We start from the raw sequence: 27,178 nt of genomic DNA on the forward strand, positions 1-27,178 counted from the left end.
ACATCTGTCTGCTCTGTGCAGGCTGCAGAGCAGGGGCCAGGGGGAACCCAGGGCTCTGGCTGGATGGGCTCATAGGGGCTGAAGCCTCCTCCCTGTCCTGGAAAATATCGGAGGGCAAGTTTCCTTCTAAGGGGCAGGGGAAGAATACGAGGACTAACTCATTGCCCAATGATGAAAACAGTAATGTTGACAACACAATAATAACTAACGAGGGAAGCCAGGGCTAAATAAGCGCTTGGGTCCTCCCCTGTCATCCAGTAGCCTGGGATTCTATGGCAGCAGCATCTGAACCATCTCCCCACTTCTGGTCTCCCCTGCTTCCAATACATCCCCACACACCAGAAGATAGGCTTTAGAAGCACTTTCCCCCCCCAAATCATGTCACTCTTCTTCCATGTCACTTCAAAAATCTTCCACGGCCCCTCGCTGCCTCAGGAATAAAGTTCAGACCCCTCAGTATGGCCCTTCGTGACTCTCTCCCTCAAAAGAACGTTCTCTCCCATGCTTCTCATTGTCCTTTTGACAAAATAGGTACCTTATCACTTCCAAGCTTTGACTCACAAGGTCCCCTCAGATGCAAAGGCCTTCCCCAGCTTTCCTCCCTTTATCTGGCTCCTCCCCAAGCTTCAAGGCCCCTCTCTTACTCGCAGGGCAGGCAGCGAGGGTCCTCCCCTTCCAATGGGTGCAGGGCACTCCCCCCTCCCTTATGCAGTCGTGTTGGGTGGTCTGGGGGGGCCCCCGCATCCACAGGGTCATACACTCCTTGAGGAAAGTCTGTGAGGAAGGTGCTGTCTCTGCTTTTAGCCCTGGAGGGATTTACCTAGCCTGCCCCAAATGTGGAGACACAGGCCCTTGCATCAGCTGGTCCAGCCCTCTTGGACAGTGAACCCTGAGGCTCAGAAAAGGAGGGGGACTTTACAGCATCGCCCAGAAAGTAGGTTAGGATGTCAGGCCTCCAGGACCACTTCACTTGCCTCCTCCCTCCCCTTCCCATTTCACTCTGCTGCCTCTTGCAGAAGTACGGCTTTTTAAAAACCATTTACCTCACGTAAATTATTTTCGGTCTACAGAAATAGCTCTTCCCTTGAGCTTTGAAGGTAAGTAATAGCCAGGCAGTTGCTCTTGGTATGGGGAAGATTTCTGCTAAATTCTGCCAGAAGAGAGGTTGCTAGGGATGCTGCCTTCTGACAGGTGTAATACAGAGGTGTTACCGTTTCTCTGCAGTTTCTCTGCAGACAGAATTCTTTCAAGATGGGCTGTGTAATTAATCAGTTTTTATTAGTTCCTTATGTGAAGCAAATAGCCACCCCACCCTTGTTAATCCGCTTTGTGTAAGTCCAGACTTTTCATAACAGCTTGAAGGATTTTGCCAATGTTGGCACACCTGCATTCTAATCCTTCCACAGCCCCAGACTCTCTCTCCTCTACTTTGGTCCCCTCCCGTCTATCCTACCCAGGAGTACAGAGTCACGGTTCCTCCCAGAGGCTCAGACCTCTGAGAAAACCTATCACTGTCGCTGGGAATCAAGAAATTCCACCCACCCATTGGCAGCTGTGGGGGAGCATTGGAGAGGGTTCAAGGCCTTGTGGTATATTGCAACCCTTCTAGGGTCAAACCCAGAAAGTGATTCATTGTGGGGTGGGGAGGGGTGGGGTAGGGTGGCAGCTGGTATGGGGGAGGGGTGGCAGCAATAAAACCTAGAAAATGGGTGGTGGCACTGGATTTAGCATTAGGAAATCTAGGACCAAGACTTGGCATTGCCACCTACTAGCTATGACACAATCTCTTAAGCGAGTCACAATCTCTCCAAGCCTCAGTTTCCACCTCTGTAAAAGGGAATACTGAAATCTGTCCTTTTAGAAGGTCAAATGTGATAGTACATACGAATATATAAGGAAGTACTCTGCACACTGGACAAAGTGGTATGTACCTGTAAGGGGTATTTGCAGTGTGTCTATTAACTGCCAAAGCCTCCCTCCTTCCTCCCCCAGGGCATAAAAGGATTTTGGTTGGCACCACACTGACTTGCACTGTTCACCATAATAGCAGCCTCCAAAACTTCAAAACCCCAGGCTTAACCACAGAGGCCACGTGCTGTTCCTTCCTTAATCAGTTGACTCGGTTCCAACAGGAACTCTCCAATCCCAAGAGAATACCAGCTACCTTGGGTGCATGGTACCCCAGCAACCTACAGGATGAGTTACCTTCTTCGGGACCCAGGGTTAGGGTGACGGAGTCCTTCCACACCTCGTGTACAAGTGTGCCATTGTAGACGATGGTCCAGGCTGTCATGTTCACCATCACTGTCTTCGAATCACTCGTTAGGTTTTTGAACATCAGGGCCAGGTTGACTTCTTTGCCCACTGTCAGTGCGCCAGTGATCTTGAACTTCCCGGATATGCTGGGCTTCAGTTCCGCTGTGCTCAATCTTCCTGCAGCTGTTGCTCTAAATGCCATGTAGGGTTTAAGTTTCCCCAAAGCCTTTTCAAATGCTTGCCTTTCCTGTCTGGAACCTGTGTGGTGGGAAAAGAGAGAAGCATCTCAGGGATGCGGTGGCAACCTGGACAAAGGACAGCATCCTGCCTGGAAGGGTGGCCTGGAACTAACACTGGTTCTGCTGCTTGCACAACGATTCTGATTCAAGCAAGTGTCTGACCTCTGCAGGTCTCCATTTCATCCTCCTTAACACGAGGCTCACATCCCAGCTGTTCCAATCAGCTCTAAATTTCCATGGAGATGTAGGGAAAGGTGCATAAAATTACTATATGGCTTGATATTCTGCTTAGGCTAATTAGGTTAGATCTCTCCCTTCCTTCCTTTCTGTCTTCCTTCCTTCTTTCTTTCTTTTGATAAATGGTCCTTTGTGAGACAAAGAAAAAACAGATAATTTAAAAGCAACAAAAACTGAGCTAAAAAAGTTTACAGTAAGTTCATAAGTGAAAAAAAGGTTATGATTTAGAATTAACTTCATTGAAAAAATTTTCAAACCAGTTTACCATGTTATTCTGCTTTGTTTCTGAAGATGCTTTGAGAATTGAAGAGTGGAACTTTTGTCCATGTCAGTTGACAAGAACTTCCCACAGTTGTTATGGTTCCAGGTTACGACTAGTTTAAATTGTCGAGAGAGTTCAGGTTTCATAAACACAAAGGCTGAACCACAGGTTGAGTTTCTGATTCTGACTTGGGTCATGGGTGCTGCTGAATGTGATGCTATAAACAGTCCCTGGAGAATGGCCAAGATCATGGCCTAAAAATCACAGCTCTTGGGGTGCTAAGAGCTGATAACCAACTCCGAGCCTCTGAGCCAGGGTAGACCACACAGTGCACATAAGTCTCCCTGCCTGACCTGAAGATAGATCCACTATCAAGGAGAAGGTATTGACCTTCCAGGAACACGGACAGAGATACACAAAGAATGACCATACTTACGCCCTTGCCCCCTAACTTCCCCAACCCACCTGTGAAATTTTAAGGCAACAGTTGACTTATTAGAAGCACTTTACAATTTAGTGAGGTCTTTCCCATAAGTTACATGTAACAACTGGCAGAGACCTCAGAGGCCAACCATTAGCGTTAAGACCCTAAGAGGAGGAGCGACTGGTCCAAGGGACTGGTAATCTGGGAATTAGGGGCAGAAAGAGGGCCAGTCCCCAGAAGTCTAGACCTGAGTGTAGTAGTTCCTCCCTCACACCTTACTGAAAAGAAGACAGGCAGCCAAATTACCCAAGCTGATAGCTCCTGGTGGGCTGGGTTCCTTTTGGTGCGTTCCCATTCTCTAGCCGAGCTGTAAGTCCACACCCAGGTCTGAAGGCTGTGCAGGGAGCTGAGCCTCTGTGCCCAGAACCTCGAAGCAGGTGTGTTTGCACAATGAGGCTCAGAGCCCACATACCTATATAGGTCACCTGCCAGGCTTACTTAAGACCAAGCTTCCTGCTGCTGTTTTCTCCCTTGGTGTTGCTGTTGCGCAAATGCTTAGCAACCCATTTTATGAGCTTTTCCTCCCTGGGGCCATCAAACAAAGGCTGGAATCATTAGGTAAGGAAGACTGGTCAACATCAGGCGATGTGATCAGCCCTGCTGTCACACAGGGACTGGGTCATCGCCAGGGGTCCTGCAGGGATCCCCCAATCTGGCCGTGGCCCCTTCCCATTGCTCAGGAGGTTTGGCTGGGACAGCCAGAGCCCCCAAGAAGCAGAATCAAGGTGTGACAGTCAGGTAAGGAACCCCACAGAATCACACAACCGTGTAAGCGGTGCACTTCAGAAGTCCCTCTGGGAGGTCATTCCAATGAAGTTGCAGATGTTCAAGTTGATAAAAATCATCACTATTTATTAAGTCCTCATTATGGGCCAGGCACTGCCCTTGGCACTTTCTGTACACTAGCTCATTTAAATCCCACTGAAGACAGGCCTTGGTCTTCTCATTTTACAAGTGAGAAAACGAGGGATCAGAGAGGCTAAGAATCCTGCTTGAGGTTGCACAGTTATAAGGGGTAGGATGGAGTTCACCTCCTGCCCGGGGTTATCTTTTCCTTGGTCCCTACTCTTGTTTCTACATCATGACACTGTTGAGAATTCTTGTCACACACCGGCCTGTCCCCCTGGCCTGTGAGAGAAAGGCCATCTGACCCCAGCTGGGGGAATGGCCTGCATAGGTGGACTGGGGTCCAACTGAGGGCACCAATCTCATCACCCTAGAGTCGTGCCTCAAAATGGCCACAAATACCACACCCAGAGGTTCATCCACCTCCCCTGCTCAGCTTTCCTGTTTTGTAAATGGCAGCCAACAGCAGAAGTCAGCAGGGTACGGAGCTGTGGGGTTCACTTTGGGGGCACGTGGGCACCTTCATGAGAGCACTTTTCTTGACACCTCAGAACGAGCAGTGAGGATCGGCTGAAGGAAATATTTCAAAGTATTTTAGAAAGAGTGACATGTTGACCACGTTAAGGAGTGATTGGCCTGCTAGAGCAAGCATTAATTCACTTTTGCCTGTTTCTAAAAATGAACATCACCTTCAAATGTAGAACTTTTGTCACCATTGAGACTCCTCAAAGAGATAAGTCTCTGACTCTGAAAGCAACTTCCTAAATAGAGCAACAAATGTAATTTGTGTTAAAGGTGGCCTCGTAGCAACTAGCCTTCTAGGTGACTTTAGGGAGACCAGCACTCATGTGGATGCTAAAGATTTCAGGGACTTGGGCGTTGTCCTCATGGTGTAAGCCCACCTCATCTGGCTTTTGGGGAGGCCTCTGAAGCAGACGAAGCAGTCCCCACATCTTGGGGGACTGTCCATTTCTTTTTTCAGAGAATGTTTCCTGCCTGTGTTTCTTAGAGGCTAGGGGAGTGGGCTGACTGAGAGGCCCTCGGGGGGTCTCTCATGGGGACCATGTTTCTCCCTGTGATGTTCAATCATGGTGCTGTCATCCCAGTTGTGTAATTGGCAAAAGGGCACAGCTGGAGATGAGCTGGACTGACAGCTGCCTGAGTCCTGTGGCAAATTCCCACTGGTACCGCGTCTTTTCACGACGGTTCTGTTCCCATGGGAAACAGTCTGGGGAGCTGGGCATTAGATGCCAGGGAGCAGTCCTACCATTCAGGCAGAATTGGCTGACAATTCGGAAGGAGTATGAGCAATTTTTCCTTCTCCACCTCAGAGCTGTTAAGCCCTGGGTGGCACAGCCCATCCACACCCCCTCCTACCTTCTGGGTACTTGTAATTTTCGGTGACATCCATGCGAGTGTTGCTGCCCACCGCCTTGGTACTGATGTATTTGCCAACGATGTCAGAGTCTGAGGAATTCTTCTTCAGGCCACCGGTCCAGGAATTGTAGATCCATGTGATGCGGTCGGCATTAACCTCGGCAAAGATGAAGGGCATGTCGAAGTCCCAGTCCACATTACCCTCTCGGAGAGCGATGACCGAAGCAGGGCCGCACTGGAACACCCCTGGGGGCCAGGGTGCAGAGGTTGGATACATGCCAAACCCAGGCCCATCTACAACAGTACACCCCATGGCCTGCTCCTCTGGGGCCCACCCATGACCACCCAACTCCCCTGCCTCTACCCCGCCAAACTCCTTCAACCCCAACAGTCTGCCCCCCTCTTTGGGCACTCAGCAAGACATTCCGGGGCTATTGTTATCTTCTGCAATAGTGCTCTGGTGAGACTCCACCTCCACAGAAGACGGCCCAATCCTGTATTCTGTGGGTGCATAATTTGTGCTGACCCACTGCCTTCAGTCTGTTTCCTAAAGGGGAAAGTCTTGCTGTCTTGTGCTCAGGGCTGCCTCTTTTCTACTCTGCAAATCATTCTTCCCAAATCACCCCCCTATTCCTGAAAGACTTTTCTGCATACCCAGCCCACAGGGATGTCATGCTTCTTTGGGGTCCCAAGCCCTGACCATCATCCCTTCCCGAGCACTCAGCATAGGTAGCTCAGACAGATAAGTAGGTAGGTAGATGGATACATAGAGAGATGGACAGATAGATAGATTCATAGATGAATGGATGGTTGGATGGATATAGATGTAGATGTAGGTATAGATATACAGATATAGTTTCATTCATGAAGTGCCTAGCTGAAAAAAAAGCAAGGTGCAGCAGAATAGAAACAAGAGTATTATTCCATTTGTGTTTACAAAACAAATAAAGACACACACACACACACACACACACACACACACACATGCTTTTATAAGCCTGAAACGGTGACTTTCAACCTTTTTTTTTTTTTTTTTACCATGACCTCTAGAAATAAGTAGATTTTACATCATGGCACATATATGACCCTGAAACAAAAATTCCACAGGACAATTCTTATTCTTAATGTCCAATGCACCCTGATATTTTCTTTTCCTTTCCTTTCCCCCACCCCTTTCCATGATATTCTATTTCATTTCTTAAAATGATGGTCACAACCCATTAACTTGATTTTATAGCTGCTAGTGGATTGTAGTGAAAAGGTTGAATAGTGGCCTAGAAAATATCTGGAAGGTTACCCTCCTCACACCCAAGTTCCCCAAATCTAACGTTCATTGCTTCTGGTAGAGACGCTGCAGTTGGGGAAGGGAGTAAGACTTCAATTTCATTGTAAGTAAGTCCTTTTAGAACTATTTGAATTTTTTTTAAACCATGTGCCTATATGACCTTTATGATTTTTTTTTAAGTTTGAAAGAAACAACTGAAAATGAGGGTAACAGACAAGAATGCTCTGGAGGTCAGGGGAGGGAAGGGGAAAGGTTCCTGGAGAGCTTGAGACCCAAGCTCTGATGGGAGAGTGGCCACAGGTGGGAGCACAGGGATGGGGCCAGGCCAGCCTGCGTGAAGGAGAGCTCGGCCTGGCAGGGGACACATGTGAAGGTGAGAGAGGCGATGGGGGCCATGATCACGGAGGTCTGGAGCTGAGCCAGGGAATTTGGGTTAAATCCCAAGGCGATGGGGAACTGGAAGCTTTCTGTGCTGGGAGGGATGGGCTACCAGAGGTGGTGCAGGAGAATCATGGTTGGCAGGGGACGGCTCCTTTCCCTTGCTGCAGGGCACATGCCAGGGCCTCTGCAGTAGCCATGTGAGTGCAGGTATGGAAGTCATTTTAATAGCAGCCTGAACCAAGAAAATTAGGAGGGAAATCTACTTTTAAAATATTTTTGTTTTAATCCCTCCCTGCCCTCTGGAGGTAGAGAGGATTTGGGTGACCTTGCTGTGCCGCTGTCCACCACTATAAAGAATCGAGAGGTCATGACTTAGAGCCAAACCCAGAGAAGGGGGCCGTCAGAGAGTTGGTTACCTTGGCTCCTTTCCTGGGGGGTGGCGTCCAGAACCTGCCATCCACTGTATGATGGGCTTAGGTCAGTCCGCTTAAACCAGGCTTCATTCCAGACGTGGAAATTCCTGCAGACAGAAGCACAGACTACAGAGTTTGGCCAAGGCCACACAGCAGAGGAGTGGCAAAACACCACATCTCTGATCTGACAGTGCAGCACCCTGATACTCATCAAGTGAGCTTACTCTGTGCCAGATATTGTGCTAGACCTTGGCAAGCATTGTCGCACTTAAATTCTCACAGCACTGTTAAATGGGTACTATTTTTATGCACATCTCTTAAAAGGGGAAACTGAGGCTCAGAGAAGTTAAGCAGCTAACAATGGCAGAGTCAAAGTTTGGACCCAGGTATGCCTAACTCCAAAACCTAGGTCCTTGACCACCATGTTCTACTGCCTTTCTGAGGAGCAGAACAGATCTAGGTTAGAGCCAGAATCCAGCAAGCAAACCCACACAGCTTTCTCCTATGCATCCTTTTGGGGTACACTACTGTATTTCATGTGGGATGAAAATGAATGGGGTTACAGCAAGAGTGACAGGTCTGGCTAAGAGCCACAAAGCCCTTGGGCTGAGGTCCGGATTGAAGAATGACATATACCAGTCTTAAAATGTTCTTCATCAATGGCAGCCCCTTGTCTCCCAATCTATATGTCTCAGTCATTGGTCCCCTCCCTCAGCAGGTATAACCAGTTAGCCGAAGCTTTATGCATTCTTGATTCTGCCCTCTACTCTCCCCCTCTCCAATCCCACAGCAACTACATAAACATTGGCTTGGCAGTTTTGGGTCCAACTTAGAAGAAAATGTAAGTAAGTCTGACATAAATTCAAGTTCTATCCAACTTGAAAAAAAATTTTGTTATACTCATGAGTTGGAGAAGATAGTTTTAAGCAGAGAACCAACTTCTGAATGATAAGTGTGACTAGGTAAAAATATTAAACTTGCATATACCAAATAAACAAAGAAACAAACTATAGTTCTGTTTCCAGCATGGGAATAAGCTCATAATAGACAGTCCTTACTGCAGAAAACAATGAACTGGGGGAAAAAATACAAAAGACAGCTATCTAAGAGTAAACAAAGCAGGAGGATTTTGGGAGGGTGCCAAAACTTTTAGGAAGGGGCCAGCATGGGGCAAGTTGTACTTTGGTGCCCTTGCCCCTAAGGACAGGCTGCAGTTGAGGTAAAGTGCAGGCAGTAAAAACTCCAACAGACAGCCTACATCTTTCTGACCTGGGGAGATAAGAAACTGAGCCTGGGTTAACCAGGGTTGCTAGAGAGGGAAGGGGAAGTCTTGGAAAGGAAAGAATCAGAAAGGGGGACCCAGATTTGTATATAAACTCTGCCTAAGCTTCTGGGTGACCTCTGAGCTAGGCATATATGAGGCAAACTACAAGTAGTCCAGCTAAAAATTTAAAAAATGAACTGAAACTTGGGCTGCTGCCCACCATAATTGAGATAGAATTTGCAGTTTGAGTCTACCTCAGGTATACTGCTAAGATAAAATGTAGAATCAAGAAGAAGCCAATGTCCAGGATACAATCCAAAATTAGTCGACATACAAAGAACCAGAAAAATGTAGCTTGTCCTCAAGATAAAAGACAATCAACAGGGACTAACCCTTAGATAATCCAGATGTTGGAATTATTGGATAAAGACTTTAAAGCTGTTATGATAACTATTCTCAGTGTAATAAAGGAAAATATGATCATAACAAATGAAAAGAGGGGGCCTCTTAGCAGCAAAATAGAAAATATGAAAAAAGAAGCAAATGGAAAATTTTAACTGGGAAAAAAACCAACATCTGAAATTAAATAATTCAATGGATGGCTTACTAGCAGAATAGAGAAAACAGAGGAAAGAGTCAGTAAACTTGAAGACAGATCAGTAGAAATTATCCAATTTGAAGAAGAGAGAAAAAAAGGTTGAAAAAAAATCAATTAAACAGGGAAAATATACGCAACATGTATACTAGACAGAGATTTACTATAATGAATATTATAAAGTACTTACAAATCAATAAGACACAAAAGACCACCTGGAGGGGTGGGATAGGGAGGGTGGGAGGGAGACACAAGAGGGAGGAGATATGGGGATATATGTACATGTATAGTTGATTCACTTTGTTATAAAGCAGAAACTAAGACACCATTGTAAAGCAATTATACTCCAATAAAGATGTTAAAAAAAAAAGACACAAAAAAGGAAGTCAAACATGCCAATAATCGACAATGAGCAGGCAATTTTCATAAGCAATACAAATGATCACTGAACATATGAAAATAGTTTTAACTTCACCACCATTAAAGGAAAATTAAAATGACAAAGAAATACCATTACACTTATTAGACTGACAAAGATGAAAGCATAGGATGATACACATTGTTGTGTGATACTCATCATTGTGTGGGAAAACAAGCAGTGTTATACACTGCTGGTGGGAGTTTAAATTGGTATGACATTTGTGAAGGGCAATTTGGCAATGAGTTTGAAATACCTTTAAAAATCTATATACTCACTGAGCCAGTAGTTCCACTTCTAGGAATTTCTCCTATAAAAACCCTCACATTAGTGCACGTAGATGTACATGGAAAGATGTTCACTGAAGCATTATTTGTAATAGCAAAAATAATGGAGGAAAAATTTATCAATAAGGAATTGGTCAGATAAATTGTGGCACAGCCGTGCAGGAGAATATCGTGCAGTGGTCCAAAAGAATGAGGAAAATCAATCTAGCACTGACATGGAAGATGTCTAAATTGTATGACCAAGTAAGAAAAACAAATTATAAAATAGTGTGTATATGTATATGTATAAGCTTATAAAAATATATACTAATATGATGAAACTATTTTGATTTAGAAAATTATACATTAAACAAGCAGTAAAAAAAAAAAAAAAAAAAGCAGTGAAAGTTAGTCCCCCATAATTCTATTATCTTAGATAACCACAGTTTAAATAATGGTTTGGTGTATATATTGTGCTCATGGACAGATTTTGGTGCATATGAACTAAGTTGTACGTTATTTATTTCTGTAATGTTTTCATATTCTATAATGAAAATTACTTATTACTTCTGTAATTCTATAATTACAAAATAGATATTTAAAAATATGTATATTATATAAACACTAATAGCTAATACAGTTGTGTCAACACAGAAAATTATTAAGTTTTTTAACTGTCTTATATATTAACTCATTTAATCTTCACAATGCTCATATAAAATAGGAATAATTATTATCTCCTTTTGACAGTTCTAGAAACTGAGGCACAGAGAAGAAGTTAAGTGACTTGTTCAAGGTCTCAAAGTGAGTAAATAGGCAGAGTGGGATTTTAACATAGGCAGAGGGCTGCAGGGTCCATGCTTTTAACTACTAAACTATACTGTCCCTCTAAATTTTAATTTATTGACAAGAAAGATATTAAAAATTATAAAATAGACTGTTAACTTGGTCCCATTTGGGTAATTAACACTCAATGCACATAAACAGAATGAAATGTCTGGAAGGATCTATCTCAAAATGTTGTTAGTGTTTTTCTTTGGGTAGCTATATTACTATTACTCTCACTAATTTATTTTTTTATTGTTTTATAATCAGGAAAAGATTGTTTTTGTTTTGCATGTTGTAAAATGAAACCTGCAAGACTTCCTATGGGGACCACACTGGGAGTTCTACACTATACAGTTGTCAGAAGGAGTTAGAAGTGTTCCCTAAGTACTTATCAGGTGCACTGTGACCCTGCTACATCCTTCAGAGAACAAGGGGAGAGCTAAAAAGTCAGCTCCAAAACAAGACAGAAGGAATAAGGTCATAAGGGGTAAACAAACAGATAATGATAAATAATACCAACCAATGATATGAGTGGGAAGAGCACATACTCTCACTACTGTAAAGAAACATAGATCATTACAAAATTTCTGGAAGGCTACAGCACTAGATGCTTTTAAAATGTCCATTCCCTTTAACCCAGGATATACCATTACTAGGAATCTTTCTTAAGGGACTAATCACAGACGTGCTCAAGATTTACATATAACAATGCTTGTTACTGTGTTATTTACAGTAGGAAAAAAAGGGGATAGGTAACATAGGGAATAGGAGATCGTTTATAGCAGGAAAAAAGATAGTGGTTTAACCATTCAATGGAATATGATACTTTTAAAATCTTATTTTTTGAAGATTATTTAATGACATTGTGAAAATGTTCATAATATCATGTTTAGTCAAAAACACATGATTTAAGACTATGAAGTAGTTGGTTTCCAGGTGTGGGGAAAAGTAGGATGTGTCTATCATATGCTCCGTCTTTTACCCATGCCTTTGTAAAATGTATGATCCCAATTCTATAAAAACAACAACGAATAAAGAAAAGATTGGATAGAAAACTATCAAATATTTAAAATATGTGAACAATAGGATTACAGATGATTTTTACTTCTTTACATATTTCTGAGATTTCCTATAATTGTGAAAAAAAAGTCATCATAAAAACTATCTCCAGGCAGCCCCACAAAATGCCTTTTTGAATAGGTCCTTAAGATCGGTTAGAATTCACCCAGGAGAAAGCAGGAGTGTGGGAAGATGACCCTAGAAGGGTGAAAGGAGAAAGAGAGGATGAGGAAACAGGGAGAACATCACGTTTCACATTCATCTCATTCCTGGCAGAGAGCTCTAGATAAGGGCGGGTTGGTTAACATAGATTGGTAAGTAGCTATGTTTGAATACTTAAATGCAAGGCAGGAATTTAAGACAAAGCAGATAACAAGTTCATCCTGGTCCCTCCATCATTTGAAAGCCAGCACTTTGCTCACAGTTACTTGGGATGTATGTGCCTTTCAAATGCACCATCAGGTTTGTTTCTGGTTGTGTGCCACGTTCTTTCCCACCTCCCAACCTTGGACTCTGCTCCTGTCTCGAGTGTTTCAGGAGTAGGAGTTTAAGAAAGGGACAGACTGAGGCATTTATTTAAAAAGATGCAGATTCCCGCCCCTCCCAGCTCCCTCCACTCAAATCAGTTCTAATGCGACCTTTGAAGTTTATAAACCACTGCCCCTAGAGACAGCAACTGAGTTATGCTTACCTCTGAATTCATGGGGTCAGGAGACCCTCTCTAGAAAGTGACCCAAATCCCTACCTATTCTGCCTATTTGTCCTTCCAAATGCAGTTCAGATACCACCTCCTTCAGAAAATCTTTTCCTAACATACTCAGAGGGTGCCAACCTTACCTCTGTGCTATCTCTGCATCTTGCATGATTCAGTTATTTGACATCTGCTCCGTAATCACCCAGCTTCTCATGCAGCTAGGAACTCCTCTAGCGAGATTCCTGTATCTCACTCCTCTTGGTGCCCTGTGCCCAGTGCAGGGTCTGGCATGCAGTACTTACCTCATGCTCACTGAATTGAGTTGTTCTGGAACCTGGACACTCTTGCAGCCTTGGTTTCCTTGCTGTGGGTCTGAGCAAGCTGCTCCAGGTACGTTGGGGACTAGCTAAGTATTAGTGGAGGCTGGTGGCCATGGAGAGATGCATTAGGAGCCAGGGCTTGAGTGGGGGGTATGGGTTCTGACAGTTCTTCTCCAGAACTGACCGACTCCACCTCCCTGACCACAGGGCTGGGAAATCTCCATCTGCCTTCCACCTCGGAGCTCTACAAAAGGCTACAAATAGAGTCAAGTCTGTGACTCGAGAAACCAGGGAATCAAGTTGAATGAAATAAGAAAACGAGCCAGAAATGTCAAGATAAAGATAACCTTGGCCGAACTGTTCCAAATCATTTGGTTGCAGGTCTCAGAAACCTCCTTTACAGTGACGTAGAAGGGAACCATATCACAGAAGCTTCCCCCAGAGTGTCCTGACTCCGAAGAAGTGAAAACTCCAGAGCCTTGTGCCTTTTAAGTCCAACCACTGTCATGAGCAGAATGGCTTAGAAGAAAATGGACCCCACTGGATGCTGTAATGTGATTCAAAGAAAGATCTAGAAGAAATTGTTGAGGTCCCCGCCCTAGCCCTTCATTTTACAGATGGGAAACTGAGGTACAGAAAAGTTAAGGAATTTATGTAAAGTTAAACACTTATTTAGAGCATCTGAATGTCTCCAGCTGTTTACCGGTGCTTCTCCCTGGGCCTCTGTTTTCTCATTTATGGAATGAGTAGGTCTCTCTCTAAGATCCCTTCCAGCTCTAATGTTCTTTGACTGGGGAGAGTCCTGTTGACAGACACCTAGGTCCACCTCCAACTTGGATGCTATTTCAGTTTGACTTTGGGCAAGTTGTTTCTCCCCACTGAGCTCCTGAGACAGCATCTAGTATCATAGAAAAGTTGCATTTGCTGCCTAAGTGTGAAACTAAGAACCCAGCTTTGCCACCTGGTTGGTGTCCAGCCACTCCTTTTCTGGAAAATCTCAAAGTAAGTGGTCAGAATCCTCAAACATCAGTCAGGAATAGTGATACCATTCTTTGGCATCTCTCTGGTGCTTCATAGTTTGGGTTCAAATCCCAGCTCCACCATTTTCTAGTTACCTGCCCTTGGGTGAATGACTCTGTGTCTCAGGTCCCTCAGCTGTAAAATGGGGTGTTCATAATAGTACCTACTTCATTGTTTCTGAAGAGTACATGCAAGCACTCAGAACATTACCTGGAACACAACAATTGCTCAGCAAATTATTAGTTGCTGCTGTTATTATTATTAAGCACTTTCAGATGCTTAACCTCACTTGATCCTTACATTCTATTACTTTAAGCAAATCTGGACAAGGTTCTAAAATCTTTTAACATTTGCAACATACAAAGATTCAGTTGGAAGGATTTCTGTTCAAACCCAAACTGTCCTTTTAATAATAGGTTAGTAATTCCACTCTATGCAGAAAATGACTCGTGGGATAGCTCCCCCACTACCCCCTGGTGGGAACCATGTTGAAGGGATGCGATAGCTCCCTTGGGAGGGGTAGCTCTTACATAAAAAGTGGGGCAAGCTGAAGCTTCAGAGAATAAAAAGTTAAAGAGACTTAAGTGAACATCTAGTTTCAGGCCAACCTTTATATTTCACTGCTGGGGAAATTGGGGACCAGAAACATGAAGTGGCTTTCACAAGTTCTAGAGCCAGATGGTAGTGGGGCTGGAACTAGGGTTCAGGACTCCCTGTCCGCACACCACCCAGTGCTGGTTCCCCACCCACAGCTGGTAGGGAGGAGGATGGGGAGGGACTCACAGCTCTCACTGCTTTCTGAGGAGGGTTCTGATGAGGGGGGATGAGACTCCCAGGAAAAATCACAGCTTTAGGGCCCAACACCCTGCAATGAGGTCAACAGAAATGACAGTGGAGACACCCTGGAATGTCTCCACAGGCCCAGACTTGCCCCAAGGTGATTATATTTGGAATGAATTATGAAGCTAATGTGGAGTGGTAGCATGAACCAGGAACCAAGGGATCTCAGGGCTAATTACAAATTCAGCTTAAAGGCCCCACCTTCCTGTTCCCAGGAAGTCTTCCTTGATGGCTCCCTCCCTGAATTCCCACAGTGCTTACTGTCTGAATCATGCACCTGGCATACCCCACGCCATCCCACGTTGCTAAATAGCTTCTACTCATGGCCTCCCCACTCCTTATCTCCTAGCAGCACCAGATGTGCTCTCAGTGGAGGGACTGAGCCTTAAGCATTCTGGTCTCTCTGCAGTTGCTAGTGTGCAGACTGATCACAGAAGGGTTACGCCAAAGGGGACCTCCCCTTCCCCAAATCAGTCATTTGTTGAACCAAGCATCTCCTTTTGTGAAGGAAACCAAAGTCAGGTATGGCATTGCCCCAAGGATCAGAACAGGTTACAGTGGGATTTTGGACACAGTAACAAAAGAAAAAAACAGGGAGAAGAAAAGACCTTCATTTATGAGAAGCTGGGGAAAAAAACCTCTCTGTAAGTAGCCGTGCCACTAGAGGGAAACGTTGTGTATGGGCAGATTAAGAAAGCACATCTGAAATAAGCTTTCTCTTCCCCATTAAACCCTAGAATCCATGTGACCTTGAGTGAATTCATACTCCTCCCTCCCTTCAGAGGGGAGGGGATGCTTACACTACTCAGTGCCATTATTGGTGTGGGGTGTTGTTTATTTGTTTTAAAAACTTTTTCTGTTAATTTTAATATTCCTTTGACTTTATTAGTTACCCTGAGTACATTTCAGTAAAGTTGGATCTACTTATTCTGGGAATAATAAATAATAAAGAATTTTTTTATAGACCATTTCAGAATTGAACATCTGGAAATAAGATGGCATCTGTTATCAGGTTATCTAGACAAGTATATGCATGTGAGGGATCATGTGTGTGTATAGCCTTTGAAATGGATTCAAACAATGGATTATTGACATGCATGTAGTACTTTATATAAATAGACACATAGATATCTGTGTGTATATACAGATATAGACATAATTATTTTCAGTTGCCATCTGGTAATAACTTGGCATATGGTATAATCCTAAATAGCTGTAACAATACCTATTTTATGTATATATGCAGCTATACAAAGTTATGAATATATGTCTATAAGTTTTAGATAACTTACTTCCAGTTGGCATCTATTATATATTACATACATATGTGTGTGGATAGATACGTGTGCACATAGCATATTTATGGTTAGAAATATATATGCCCAGTTACATATAAAGCTTCTTTTTTTTCAGTTGGAATCCAGAATAAGCTAACATTTTGTTCTATCAACCAAGATACACAGAAAGTATATATGCATAAGAGAAAATGTGTCGCTTTTCTCTAAGAAAACCCAAAAGTCATATGGGTTGCCTGAAGTGACATAAATCTATATTTATTACTAGAAAATCAATAGTTTCAGTGTTTATCTTCTAAAGTAGCATAGGGTCTAGTGGGCACTACAAATTCAGGGAAGAGCCCAGGAATCATATCTTTCACTGGTATAACAGCCTTCATCTGGCGGCGAGATAAAGTAGACCATCAGAACTTTCAGAACTCTGAGAAGAGCTGTTTCGGGTCTTGCTAGATTCTTGCTAGATTCAGCATTTTCATTTTACACTTGATCTTAGCCAAAAGGCCAAGACGTGATAGCATTTCCACTCTAAACCATATGTTGACATGGTACTTGCCTCCCAACTCCTGTTTGGAGCTGGGTCCCAGGAGCTGGGGAGAGCTGGGGAGAAGCTGCTCAGATGTGGTGCTCAGAAAGGGCCAGACACTCACCATATGCTGTCACTGCCTTTGTCCATGGGCCATCCTCTGGGGTCATAGTACACGTCCACGCTGAGGTTTTGGTCTGTGTCATGAGCTGAGCTGAAGTTGGTGATAACTCGGGAGGGAATCCCCAAACACCGCAGCGCTGCAAGTCAAGGGCAGTCTGAGGACTCGGGGTGCAGTGGAGATGGTACCTTGGGGTACCCCACTGCTGCCCACCGAGGAAAGGCACATCACACCCAGAATACCTGTGTTGAGGGTCCCAGCGAAGACCCAGCACTGGCCGTATCGGACTGGCCTGAAGCCAGAAATTTGCCACTTCTTGAGGATCTCCACGCTGCCATTCCAGTGCCTTGGGTGCTGGCCACCTGTGTAGTTACCACTCCAGTTCCCAGCAATCACACCATAGTCATCATTGTTATTGATCTGGGCAGGAAAAAAACCCCAAAGAAATCAGCACAGAGAGTGACATGCAGAGTTCAGGGGACAAGATAAGGAGACAAGGAAGGAAGCCAGGGAGCCTCCTTCAAGTGGATTTTCTGTCTTTCTGGGTGATTTGGATGATAATTGTGATAATGATCCCCCTAAGGGTATCAAGCGGTATATGAATTTAAAAGTGCTTTTCTTAACAGGCCATGTTTGCCCCTAATTCACATATCATTCGCAGCTCACAGGGAAAACTGAGGCTCCGTGGCTTGTCAGTGGCGAGGGAGGGGCAGAAAATCAGCCTGCTGGCAATTTCTGGCCAGAACTCATGGGGTGCTGCTGCTGCCTGACTTGGAAGCCCATGGTTTGAAGCTCTCTTTTGGTGTCCTGGTCTTCTAAAAAGATCATTTTAGAACTTTAGCAACTAACTTCTTCTTGGAAAGAATAAAGATGGACTGTTGCTTTTCATTCATTCATTCATTCATTTATTCATTCCCTCAACTTAAGGCATGATCCTTGTATAAGTAACACAACCACGATGCAGTATGAAAAGAGCACTGGACTAGCAATCAAAAGATCTGAGTTTCTTAGTCTGAGTCTTTTATAGACTCATATTGAAATATTTAGGGATGAAATGTTATAATGTCTGGGATTTATCAAACAATCTGTGGAGGAAGGGACAGAGATGAAACAAGACTGGCCTTGAGTGGGTAATGGCTGAAGCCAGTGATGGGTACGTAAGAGTTCATTTTACTTTTTCCTCTACTTTTGTGAAAGTCTGAACTTTTCCATGATAAAAAGTTAAAAGAGAATGAAAAAAGGAGAAACCTGAGAGAGAAACAAATATCGTATATTATCGCTTATATGTGCAATCTAGAAAAATGGTACAGATGAACTTATTTGCAAAGCAGAAATAGAGACACAGATGTAGAGAACAAATGTATGGTTACCAAGGGGGGGAAGGGGGTGGTGGGATGAATTGGGAGATTGGGATTGACATATATACACTACTATGTATAAAACAGATAACTAATAAGAAACTGCTGTATAGCATAGGGAACTCCATTTTGCTGTACAGTAGAAACTAACACAACACTATAAAACAACTATACCCCAATTAAAAAAATTTTTTTAAATAAAGTAAAATAAAATAGATAACTAATGAGAACCTACTGTATAGCACAGGGAGCTCTACTCAATGCTCTGTGGTGACCTAAATGGGAAGGAAATCTAAAAAAGAGAGGATATATGTATACGTATAACTGATTCACTTTGCTGTACAGCAGAAACTAACATAACATTGTAAAGCAACCCTACTCCAGTAAAAAATTTTAAAAAAAAGAGGAAGAAGAAACCCGAGTTGCAAGCCCAGCCTGGCTGCTTGTCAGCTGGGTGACTGCTTGCGGGCGAGTCGATTCACCTCTCTGGGCCTTCATTCTTCACCTTCCAACACAGGGAACGTTAGAAACAAGTACTCCCTCAGCTGTCTTCCAGCGGCCAAGTTTTCAGAGTTTATGAAACTTTGACTAGCATTTATCCCAACCTTACAATGAGAATGGCTCCCTCTCTCTGTGGGGGCCACAAGGGCAAGGCCTATGAGGATGAACAGTCTGGAAACGGAAGGATCCTTGCCCAGGACAGGCTGACCCAGCCTTCCACAGCCCCTCCATGTGGTGGGTGAGCTCCACACCCCCTCCAGGACGATCTGGGCTGGAATAGCAGGATGGGGCCAGATGGGGCTCCTTCAAGATGGAAGACTGCGTGGCCCATCCCCATCTCCTGAGTCACAGGTGCACCAGCCTCCAAAGAGGTAATCAGCAGGGTCATCTCTGACTGAAAGCCGAGGTTTCAAAGCCCCACACAGGCCATAATTAGCTCGTGGCCCAGCCCAACCAGGAGGGCTGGAGAGAGAGTGGGGAGGTATCGCTGAGGCACCCAGCTCTGAGATCAAGTGGTTTGTCTGGAGGGCAGGGGTGAGTCAGCAACTACTGGAGCCAGCTGCCTCCCCTACCCTCTCCTGAGCTGAGGAGGCTCAGCTTCCTAAATTGCCTGAATCCAGCTTCCCTCGACCTTGGCGTTGGCTTTAATCCACCCCCTCCTGGGCCACTTGGTTTTCGAGGTTTGGCCCAGGCCCCACTCCCTCTCTGCACTCTTCCTGGCTGCCTTGGTTCCCACCATTTCCTCAGCGCCTCCACATTGCCTGGGCCTCCCCACAGCTGTCCTGCGAAGTTTGGGTTAAGAAGTGCTGTCTGATGACCCCCGATATCTATCATGCAGTCAGAAGGTCATTCAAATTTCTAACCGTGTAACTAGCTTGTTAGCTTGGATATTCTCCCAACTCAAAATTGACTTGAAATGCCTAGTCCATTAATCAAAAAAAAAAGTTAAAGACACTTCTGAGTAATCATTTAGTTTCAGAGGGTTAAAGTTCAAGAACTCTCTGACTTTTAGCTTTTTACTTTGTAACTTTTGAGCAGGCTATCCCTTGTTTGGATACTTTCTGATGGAGGTGCTCTCTGCACACTGACTACAGAGCAGTGCATTCCTCCAGCATCCAGCTTATGTGTGCATCTGAGTGCGCGTGGGCATGTGTCTGGGGAGGTGGGGACAGGTTTCTCACGTGGAGGGTACTGGGCAAGTGTAGGAGGCCCTGTGCGGGCAGTTGGAGGCCTTGTTCTGGCCAGACTCACAGGCTGAGGCTGTGAGTGAGTCACTTCAGCGCCCTGGCATCAGTTTCCCCGTCAAGACAATGACTGTGTTGGCCTCTGCCCTCCCCGCTGGCACTCGAGCCCTCTGTGCTGAGGATGGGATGAGTCGGAGCAAAGGAGGTTAACGTTTCAGGCTCACTCAGGAGCTTACCCCCTTTCCCAGGAGCCCCAGGGATGGAGCAAATTCTCAGCTTTGCCTCCTCCTGGTCCTGGCAGACACCCAAAGATCAAATCCTTCGTCATTGGAGGAAGGCCTCGCAATACAGTGGAAAGGGCTTTGGAGCCAGGCAGCCTGGGTCCAGTTCTGCCTTTGCCACTCACTCACTGTGTGTCTCAGGAATGTTCTTTAATGTAGAGGCTCCATGTGTGCGAAATGGGGATGGTAACAGCCACAACTATATTTTGTGAGATGTCAACCAACGCTATAAGTGGTTGTGCCTAACCCATAGCTGGGTTTGATATACAGGAATAACTAGTTATTATGGTTTTCGCATCACTCACCATTGCACTCAGCACCCGGCCAATATACTGGGGGTCGTCTCTGCAGGCCACATCATTAACAGGGTCACGGCGAAAATTCAGACTATTATCCAGCAGAGAGAGGCAAATGTTCAGAATGCCTTCTTCAAACTGTTCAAAATGGGACCATATGTTACGATGAAAGAAATGACAAGTAGTATCGGCTTATTGAAGGCATGGGGGCTACACTGGTAAGAACCATGGGCTCTGCCCAGATCCTTCCACTCTGCAGCCTCCTGAGCTGAGAGAATCTGAGGAACAACCACCCAACTTGGGCTTTAACCCTGCAAACTCATCCAGAGCTCTTGCTATACACAAGGCCTTGCACTGAGGCCCCTAAAGTTAATGGCACTCCCTCGCTGTTATGAACTTGAGAGCAATCACTTGGCCTGTCTGGGCCTCAATTTGTCCATCTTTATAACAGGGGATCAGACTGAGCTCATCTCAAAGTTTCCATCTAGATCTGACATTGATCTTGAGCATATTACTCAGACTTTGGGGGAACTGATTAAAAAGATAAAATGTCTCATTAAATTGGAATTTGAAGCCATTTTCACAAAATAAGACTTATTTTTGTCATTGCTTCTCAAATGGAGAAGGCCAAGCTCTTTCTTGCCTTAGGGTCTTTGCATGTGCAGTTCCTTCTACCTCCAGCTCTCTTCCCCAAGAGATCTATCTGGCTCCTTTGCCTCCTTCAGGTTTCTGATCAAAAGTTCTTTTCTAAGAGAGGCTCACCCAGATCTCGCCCTTCAAAATATCTTCCCTTCCACCCCCGGGTGCACCTTATGCCATTACCCACCCCACCCCACTTTTTTTTTTGAATGAAATTTAACACAGAACCCAACATATAAAACTCAACATATAAAATATATGGCAGATGTGCTCTGGCTGACTACAGAATGGGGTCTGGACATGGCAGAGAATGCACCTGTCCACCCCCTGCTGGACATGCAAGGTACTTCACCCAAGGCACTTCATTGTAATGTCTTCATTTGTCTACTGGAAAAAAGAAAAGGTGGAGGGAATCCCTGGATGTTTTTTAGGCTGAGCAAACCTGGGAACTCTGTGGACTCAGATGTCATACTAATGAAGGACCTTTGAAAGGTCGAATGCACACACCAAGGAAGCTTCATCACATTCTTACCTAAAATGAATAGCAGAAACTACATTATTGTCCCAAGTGTCTCTACTGGGCCTTATCCTCATTTGTGCATCACGGTACCAATAACACTTCATTGCATCAATTTAGTTATGTGTCTGTTTTTCCCACTAGATTGTGACCTCCCCAAAGACAGGAAATATGTCTTATCCATCTCCTGTATCCATAGTGTGCAGCTTGGGACCTGGCACATAGTAGGTCATCAGTAAATGCCTTCTGAATGGATGAATGAACAGAAGGCAGGCGAATGGACAGATTTGGGAACTTCCGCCTATCTGTGGGGCCAGTGGCTGAGCTTCTTGGGTATGATAGGGACATTACCACCAGGCTTTATGATCTTTTTACCTGTCCATAGTTCCAGCCAATCATGCTAATGTAACTTGCTCTTCCCATGAAGATGATGCCAGAATCTTCCTGAACATACTCCTCTCTCTCATCATGGTTGCTCATAAAGACACTATCGGCTGTTTGACACAAAAAGCAGATATTAGGGGTTATAGAGAGGACTGTAGAGACCAGTCCTCCTCTCAGTCCTGAGTACCCTCCTGGGGGCTGGAGCAAGCCCCACCTGCAACCCTTCACCCAACCTCCACTGAGGAGTGAAACCTTGGGCTATAATGCTTCCACCTCACATTATGGGAACTATGAGCTTGAAAAAGAAGCTGGGATGACCTGAGAATCTGAAAATGAGACCCCTGGGAATGAAACACTTGCTTCTTCAGGCACAAGCTATCTCCACGCTGCAGAATTGTGCTGTGGTCATTACACCATACTATACAGTTTTCAAAAGCTCATGAGATCCCTGCAATAGCTCCAGAAATAGCAGGACGGCCATTTAATGGTGAGGAATTTGATGCTTAGAAGGGTAGATTGACTGCCAGACACACAAAGCTGGTTAAATGGCAAAGCTGGACTCAAACCCTTGGCTTCTGACTTCTAGCTTCTGTGTTGTTTCCATATTCCACAAACTTTCCCTAATCAAACCTGAGCCCATGAAAATCATTCCCCCCATCTCCTTTCCATGGGCATCGCTTAGCTGATGGCTGGGAGTGTGTGTGGCTAGGTGCCTACCTTGCAACCAGGGGTTAAAGAGCAGTATGAATGTTCCAAGTTTCAGAGTGGAGTAATTGCCCTCGGAGGAGATCTGAATGCTCAGCGAGTACCTTCCTATGGGTGCATTGGCAGGACTGAGGATGGAGATGCTCAGAACATTGTTCTTGTTGTACATAAGTTGTGCACCCCAGCCAGTGCCACGTATCTTGTTGGAGAGTGGAAACACAGCCTTTGTCTTGGTCGACTCTGAGGGGTAAGGCCCTGTAAAAGAAGGCATAGGACGATGGAAACCAAGTAGTGTTGGCCAGACTGTGGGGAGAAACCAAATTCCAATATAACTGCCGGGGCCCTTTGGGAGACATCATACAATGAAGCATTGTGTTATGGCGCTGGAAGCAGCTGGAGAGACCACGTGGGCCAAATCCCTCTTGATGTGAAGACTGTGACCCTCAGACTCAGAGACAGGCAGAAACTTGCTCAAGGTCACACCAAGTCAATGGTAGAGCTGGGCTAAAGCCCGAGGCCACCACCACCACCATCCCTTGGATGCACAGCCCCAAGGTCTACTCAGATGTGTGTTGGCTGGGGGAGCAGGGAGCAGGTACCTGTGGAAGCTGTGAATGTCACTTCTCTATGGCTGAGACTTCGGTGTAAGGTCACTGACATGTAGAAGAGTTGGCCTCTCCGCACGATAAGCTCCTGGCTGAAGAACTTGTCTGTGTGATGTGCCTGCCCATTGTCGGTTGTCTGCCAGTTGACACTCTTGAGTTCTAAAGCCGCAAGACAGAAAAGAAGACTTGAGATCCTCAGAGGCAAGGGATGGTGGTGTGGGGGAAAAGGTGTAAGTTACCAAAGAGACTGCTTTTGCACAGGGCTCGCCGGGGAAGAATCTTCTAGAAAGAATCACATTAAAATGCAAGCATAGCAAGCACTTTACAACCTATTCCCATCTGCCTTTTCAGGCTGCTGAAGCTCTGCACACACTAGTCCCACTTCCCTCTCCACCTGGCCAACTGTCACTCAGCCCTCAAAGAAGTAGCTTCACCCAACCAGCCAGGAGAACTGAGTAACCAATTCTGTCCACTTTATCCTCCTTCCTTTGTGGATGGGGGCTCACATAGAACTGGGAGGAGGCTACTTCTCTCGAATCCACCACCCTGGTTTGGCTTCCTTGCTTTTTCCTTTGTGTCTTCCCAGATACCAAGTGTCTTCTATCACTCCAACACCCAGCAAAAGTTTAGCTGTGTCATCTGTACTTTATATGTGCAACACCTCGGTGTTGGCCTGGGCATCTGATGCTGAGGAGGATAGTGTAACCCTGACAAGCATTTCGAGGCTGGAGATTGGGCAATCACTGGCCTGGAAGGTCTTTCAAATGCTCACTGGCAAGAGTGGTCTAAGGCCATGAGATCCCTGGATAAGACCCTGAGGACTAACACCTCAAAATCCACCCCCAAACTTCTCAGGTGGTTGTGCAGGTGAGGGAGCTAAGCTGAGAAGGGTTTCAGAGAAGAAAGATTCCAGGAGATATGAGGAGTTTAGCCTATTTAAACCTTTTGAGATATTTAATTCCTTTGAGTTACATTTGAGATGTTCACCAACCATTCTTCTGCAAATGAAAGTGGTCTCTGTCTTTATGATGTGGCCATGGCTATGATGGGAGTGGGGTAGCCCATCCCAGCACCAGGCACAACTCTTGTTTATAGGTGTCTGTCTGTGTTCATCAGAATGTGCCTTCTTGAACTTTATATTCTGATGCCTAGCACATTGCTCTACTGTATTAGGACAGTTAGACAAACAACTGAGGGAATAAATGAACAAACAAACATAAAACTAATGTCATGCAATGACTATCATGACTAGAGCTCTAAATTTAGTCTATAAGGAAAGGTGTATATGGGGTATTCGTTCAAAAACATATAGAGAATACACATTATTTATAGGACACTATGTAAGGCACAATGTTGGGGTGTGAACATGTATGAAAAGTGGTTTGAGTCCTCAAAGAGCTTCAGGAGTGCATAAGACAACATGTCAGAATGAATGGTGGAATGAGGTAAATCCAATATGCCCCAGAAAAGGTGTCTAGGAGTTGTAGGTAAGAATCACTTTCAGTTATAGGTATCAGAAAAAATTCATTGAAAATGCTGGGCCTTGAAGGAAGAGAGAATTTTGTCAGGTGCATTCCAGACAACAGGCAGAGAGGCCCAGGAGATCAGGTGTCTCATTTGGCTAGAGCAGAGGCTTTGCACAGAGGAGAAAGGGGAGGCAGGGAGGGCGTGGCTCCAGGGTGGGCCTGGGGCTGGGGGCTCCCATCCAAGCAACTCCGGAGATGGGCAGAGGCTCGTAAGAGACACTCTCTTGAGTGGGACGCAGACTCTGGGGTGATGAGCCAAAGGCTGCTGCTGAAGCAGGGCTCAGGAGGTGATCTCACCTCCACTTGGAGTACTAAAGATTCATTCATTCAAATGTCCACTTGTTCATTCATTCATTGAACAAATGGTTATTGAAAGAATAAATTAAGTTTTTCTTACTCAGGGAAACTAAAACATACATGCAATCAAAAATATCTATTGAATGAAGGGCAAGGCAAAGGGAGGGAAGGTGGGACAGAAGAAGATGAATGCTCCTGTGTGTAGACATTGAATGGCAACAGCTCAGATCTCAGGCACCCTCTGGCAAACATCAAGCTCTACATGACTTGCAGAGAGCTGGTTTGCTAAAAGCTAGGACTCTTTAGGGCAATGTCCCCACCTTTTAAACCCCTGCCTCTTATGAATTGTGCTCACTGCTTTCTGTGCATGGGATTCGGTAGAGCTTTACTCACTGTCTCGTTTCAGAAAAAAGAAGAGCTCTTAGAAATGTGTGGTCTGGGCTTCCCTGGTGGCGCAGTGGTTGAGAATCTGCCTGCCAATGCAGGGGGCACGGGTTTGAGCCCTGGTCTGGGAAGATCCCACATGCCGCGGAGCAACTAGGCCCGTGAGCCACAATTACTGAGCCTGCGCCTCTGGAGCCTGTGCTCCACAACAAGAGAGGCCGTGATAATGAGAGGCCCGTGCACCGCGATGAAGAGTGGCCCCCACTTGCCGCAACTAGAGAAAGCCCTCGCACAGAAACGAAGACCCAACACAGCCATAAATAAATAAATAAACCCAAAGTTAAAAAAAAATAAATAAAAAAGATGTAGAAATGTGTGGTCTGAGGTCACACAAGCCTCCCCAGAGATTCTTCTCCGTTCCCAAACCCTAAAGGATATGTGCCTTCTCCCCAGGAGAAGCTTATTATTCTTGACCATGGACTCTTTGAGAGCAGCAATTATGTCCCCAGACAGCCCTCAGTCAAGCTCAGGGGTTAGGAAAGAGGGGTGGCAGGGATTCCCATCTATAGCCAGCTTCTGCCTTCCCTCCAACAGGCCCACCTCCTTCTTTGCTGTGCCAAGGGTTATGCACTGTTTGCTATACTTGTGCCAATAACGGAGGCGTCTCCACAAGTAACAAGAGTTGGCAAGGACGTGGAGGAAAGGGAACCCTCCTACACTGTTGGTTTGGAATGTAAATTGTTGCAGCAACTATGGAGAACAGTACGGAGGTTCCTCAAAAACCAAAAACAGAGTTACCATATGATCCAGCAATTCCACTCTTGGGTGTATATTTAAAGAATACAAAAATACTAACTCAAAAAGATACATGAACCCCAATATTCACAGCAGCGTTATTTACAATAAAAAGATATGGAAGCAACCTAAATGTTCATCAACAGATGAATAAATAAAGAAGATGTGGTATGTATATACAATAGAATACTACTCAGCCATAAAAAAGGATGAAATTCTGCCATTTGCAACAACATGGATGGACCCGAAGGGTATTATGTTTAGTGAAATAAGTCAGATAGAAGAAGACAAATACTGTATATTATCACTTATATGTGGAATCTAAAATAAAAAATGAAACGAATGAATATAACAAAACAGAAACAGATTTACAGATAGAGGGAACAAACTATGGTTACCAGTCGGAGGTGGGGGGGACAAGAAAGAGTTAGGGGATTAAGAGGTACAAAGTACTACGTGTAAAATGAATACATTCCAAGGATAGACTGTACAGCACAGGAAATATAGCCAACATTTTATAGTAACTTTAAGTGGAGTATAATCTATAAAAATATTGAATCACTATGTTATATACATGAAACTAATATAATATTGTAAATCAACTACACTTCAACTTAAAAAAGGATTTGTATGAAAAAAAGATGAATCAACATGCAAAAGTACACACAGCCAGTTTACATAGG

General features: G+C 44.7%; 1 protein-coding gene across 1 annotated transcript in view; it reads right to left on the bottom strand.

Moving 5' to 3' along the window:
• Window positions 1-27,178, bottom strand: part of TGM3 (transglutaminase 3) — a 108,693-nt gene that overhangs the window by 4,619 nt on the left and 76,896 nt on the right. Inside the window, exons 6-14 of the mRNA XM_057529708.1 lie at window positions 23,488-23,687; window positions 22,901-23,143; window positions 22,175-22,293; window positions 20,653-20,781; window positions 17,266-17,443; window positions 17,027-17,162; window positions 7,784-7,887; window positions 5,702-5,947; window positions 2,206-2,514 (exon numbers count right to left, since the gene is read on the bottom strand). Of these exons, the coding sequence (XP_057385691.1) occupies window positions 2,206-2,514; window positions 5,702-5,947; window positions 7,784-7,887; window positions 17,027-17,162; window positions 17,266-17,443; window positions 20,653-20,781; window positions 22,175-22,293; window positions 22,901-23,143; window positions 23,488-23,687 (1,664 nt within the window). The remainder of the gene's footprint in view (window positions 1-2,205; window positions 2,515-5,701; window positions 5,948-7,783; window positions 7,888-17,026; window positions 17,163-17,265; window positions 17,444-20,652; window positions 20,782-22,174; window positions 22,294-22,900; window positions 23,144-23,487; window positions 23,688-27,178) is intronic.

Source organism: Balaenoptera acutorostrata, chromosome 15 (genome assembly GCF_949987535.1).
Source record: "Balaenoptera acutorostrata chromosome 15, mBalAcu1.1, whole genome shotgun sequence".
Taxonomy (NCBI): Eukaryota; Metazoa; Chordata; class Mammalia; order Artiodactyla; family Balaenopteridae; genus Balaenoptera; species Balaenoptera acutorostrata.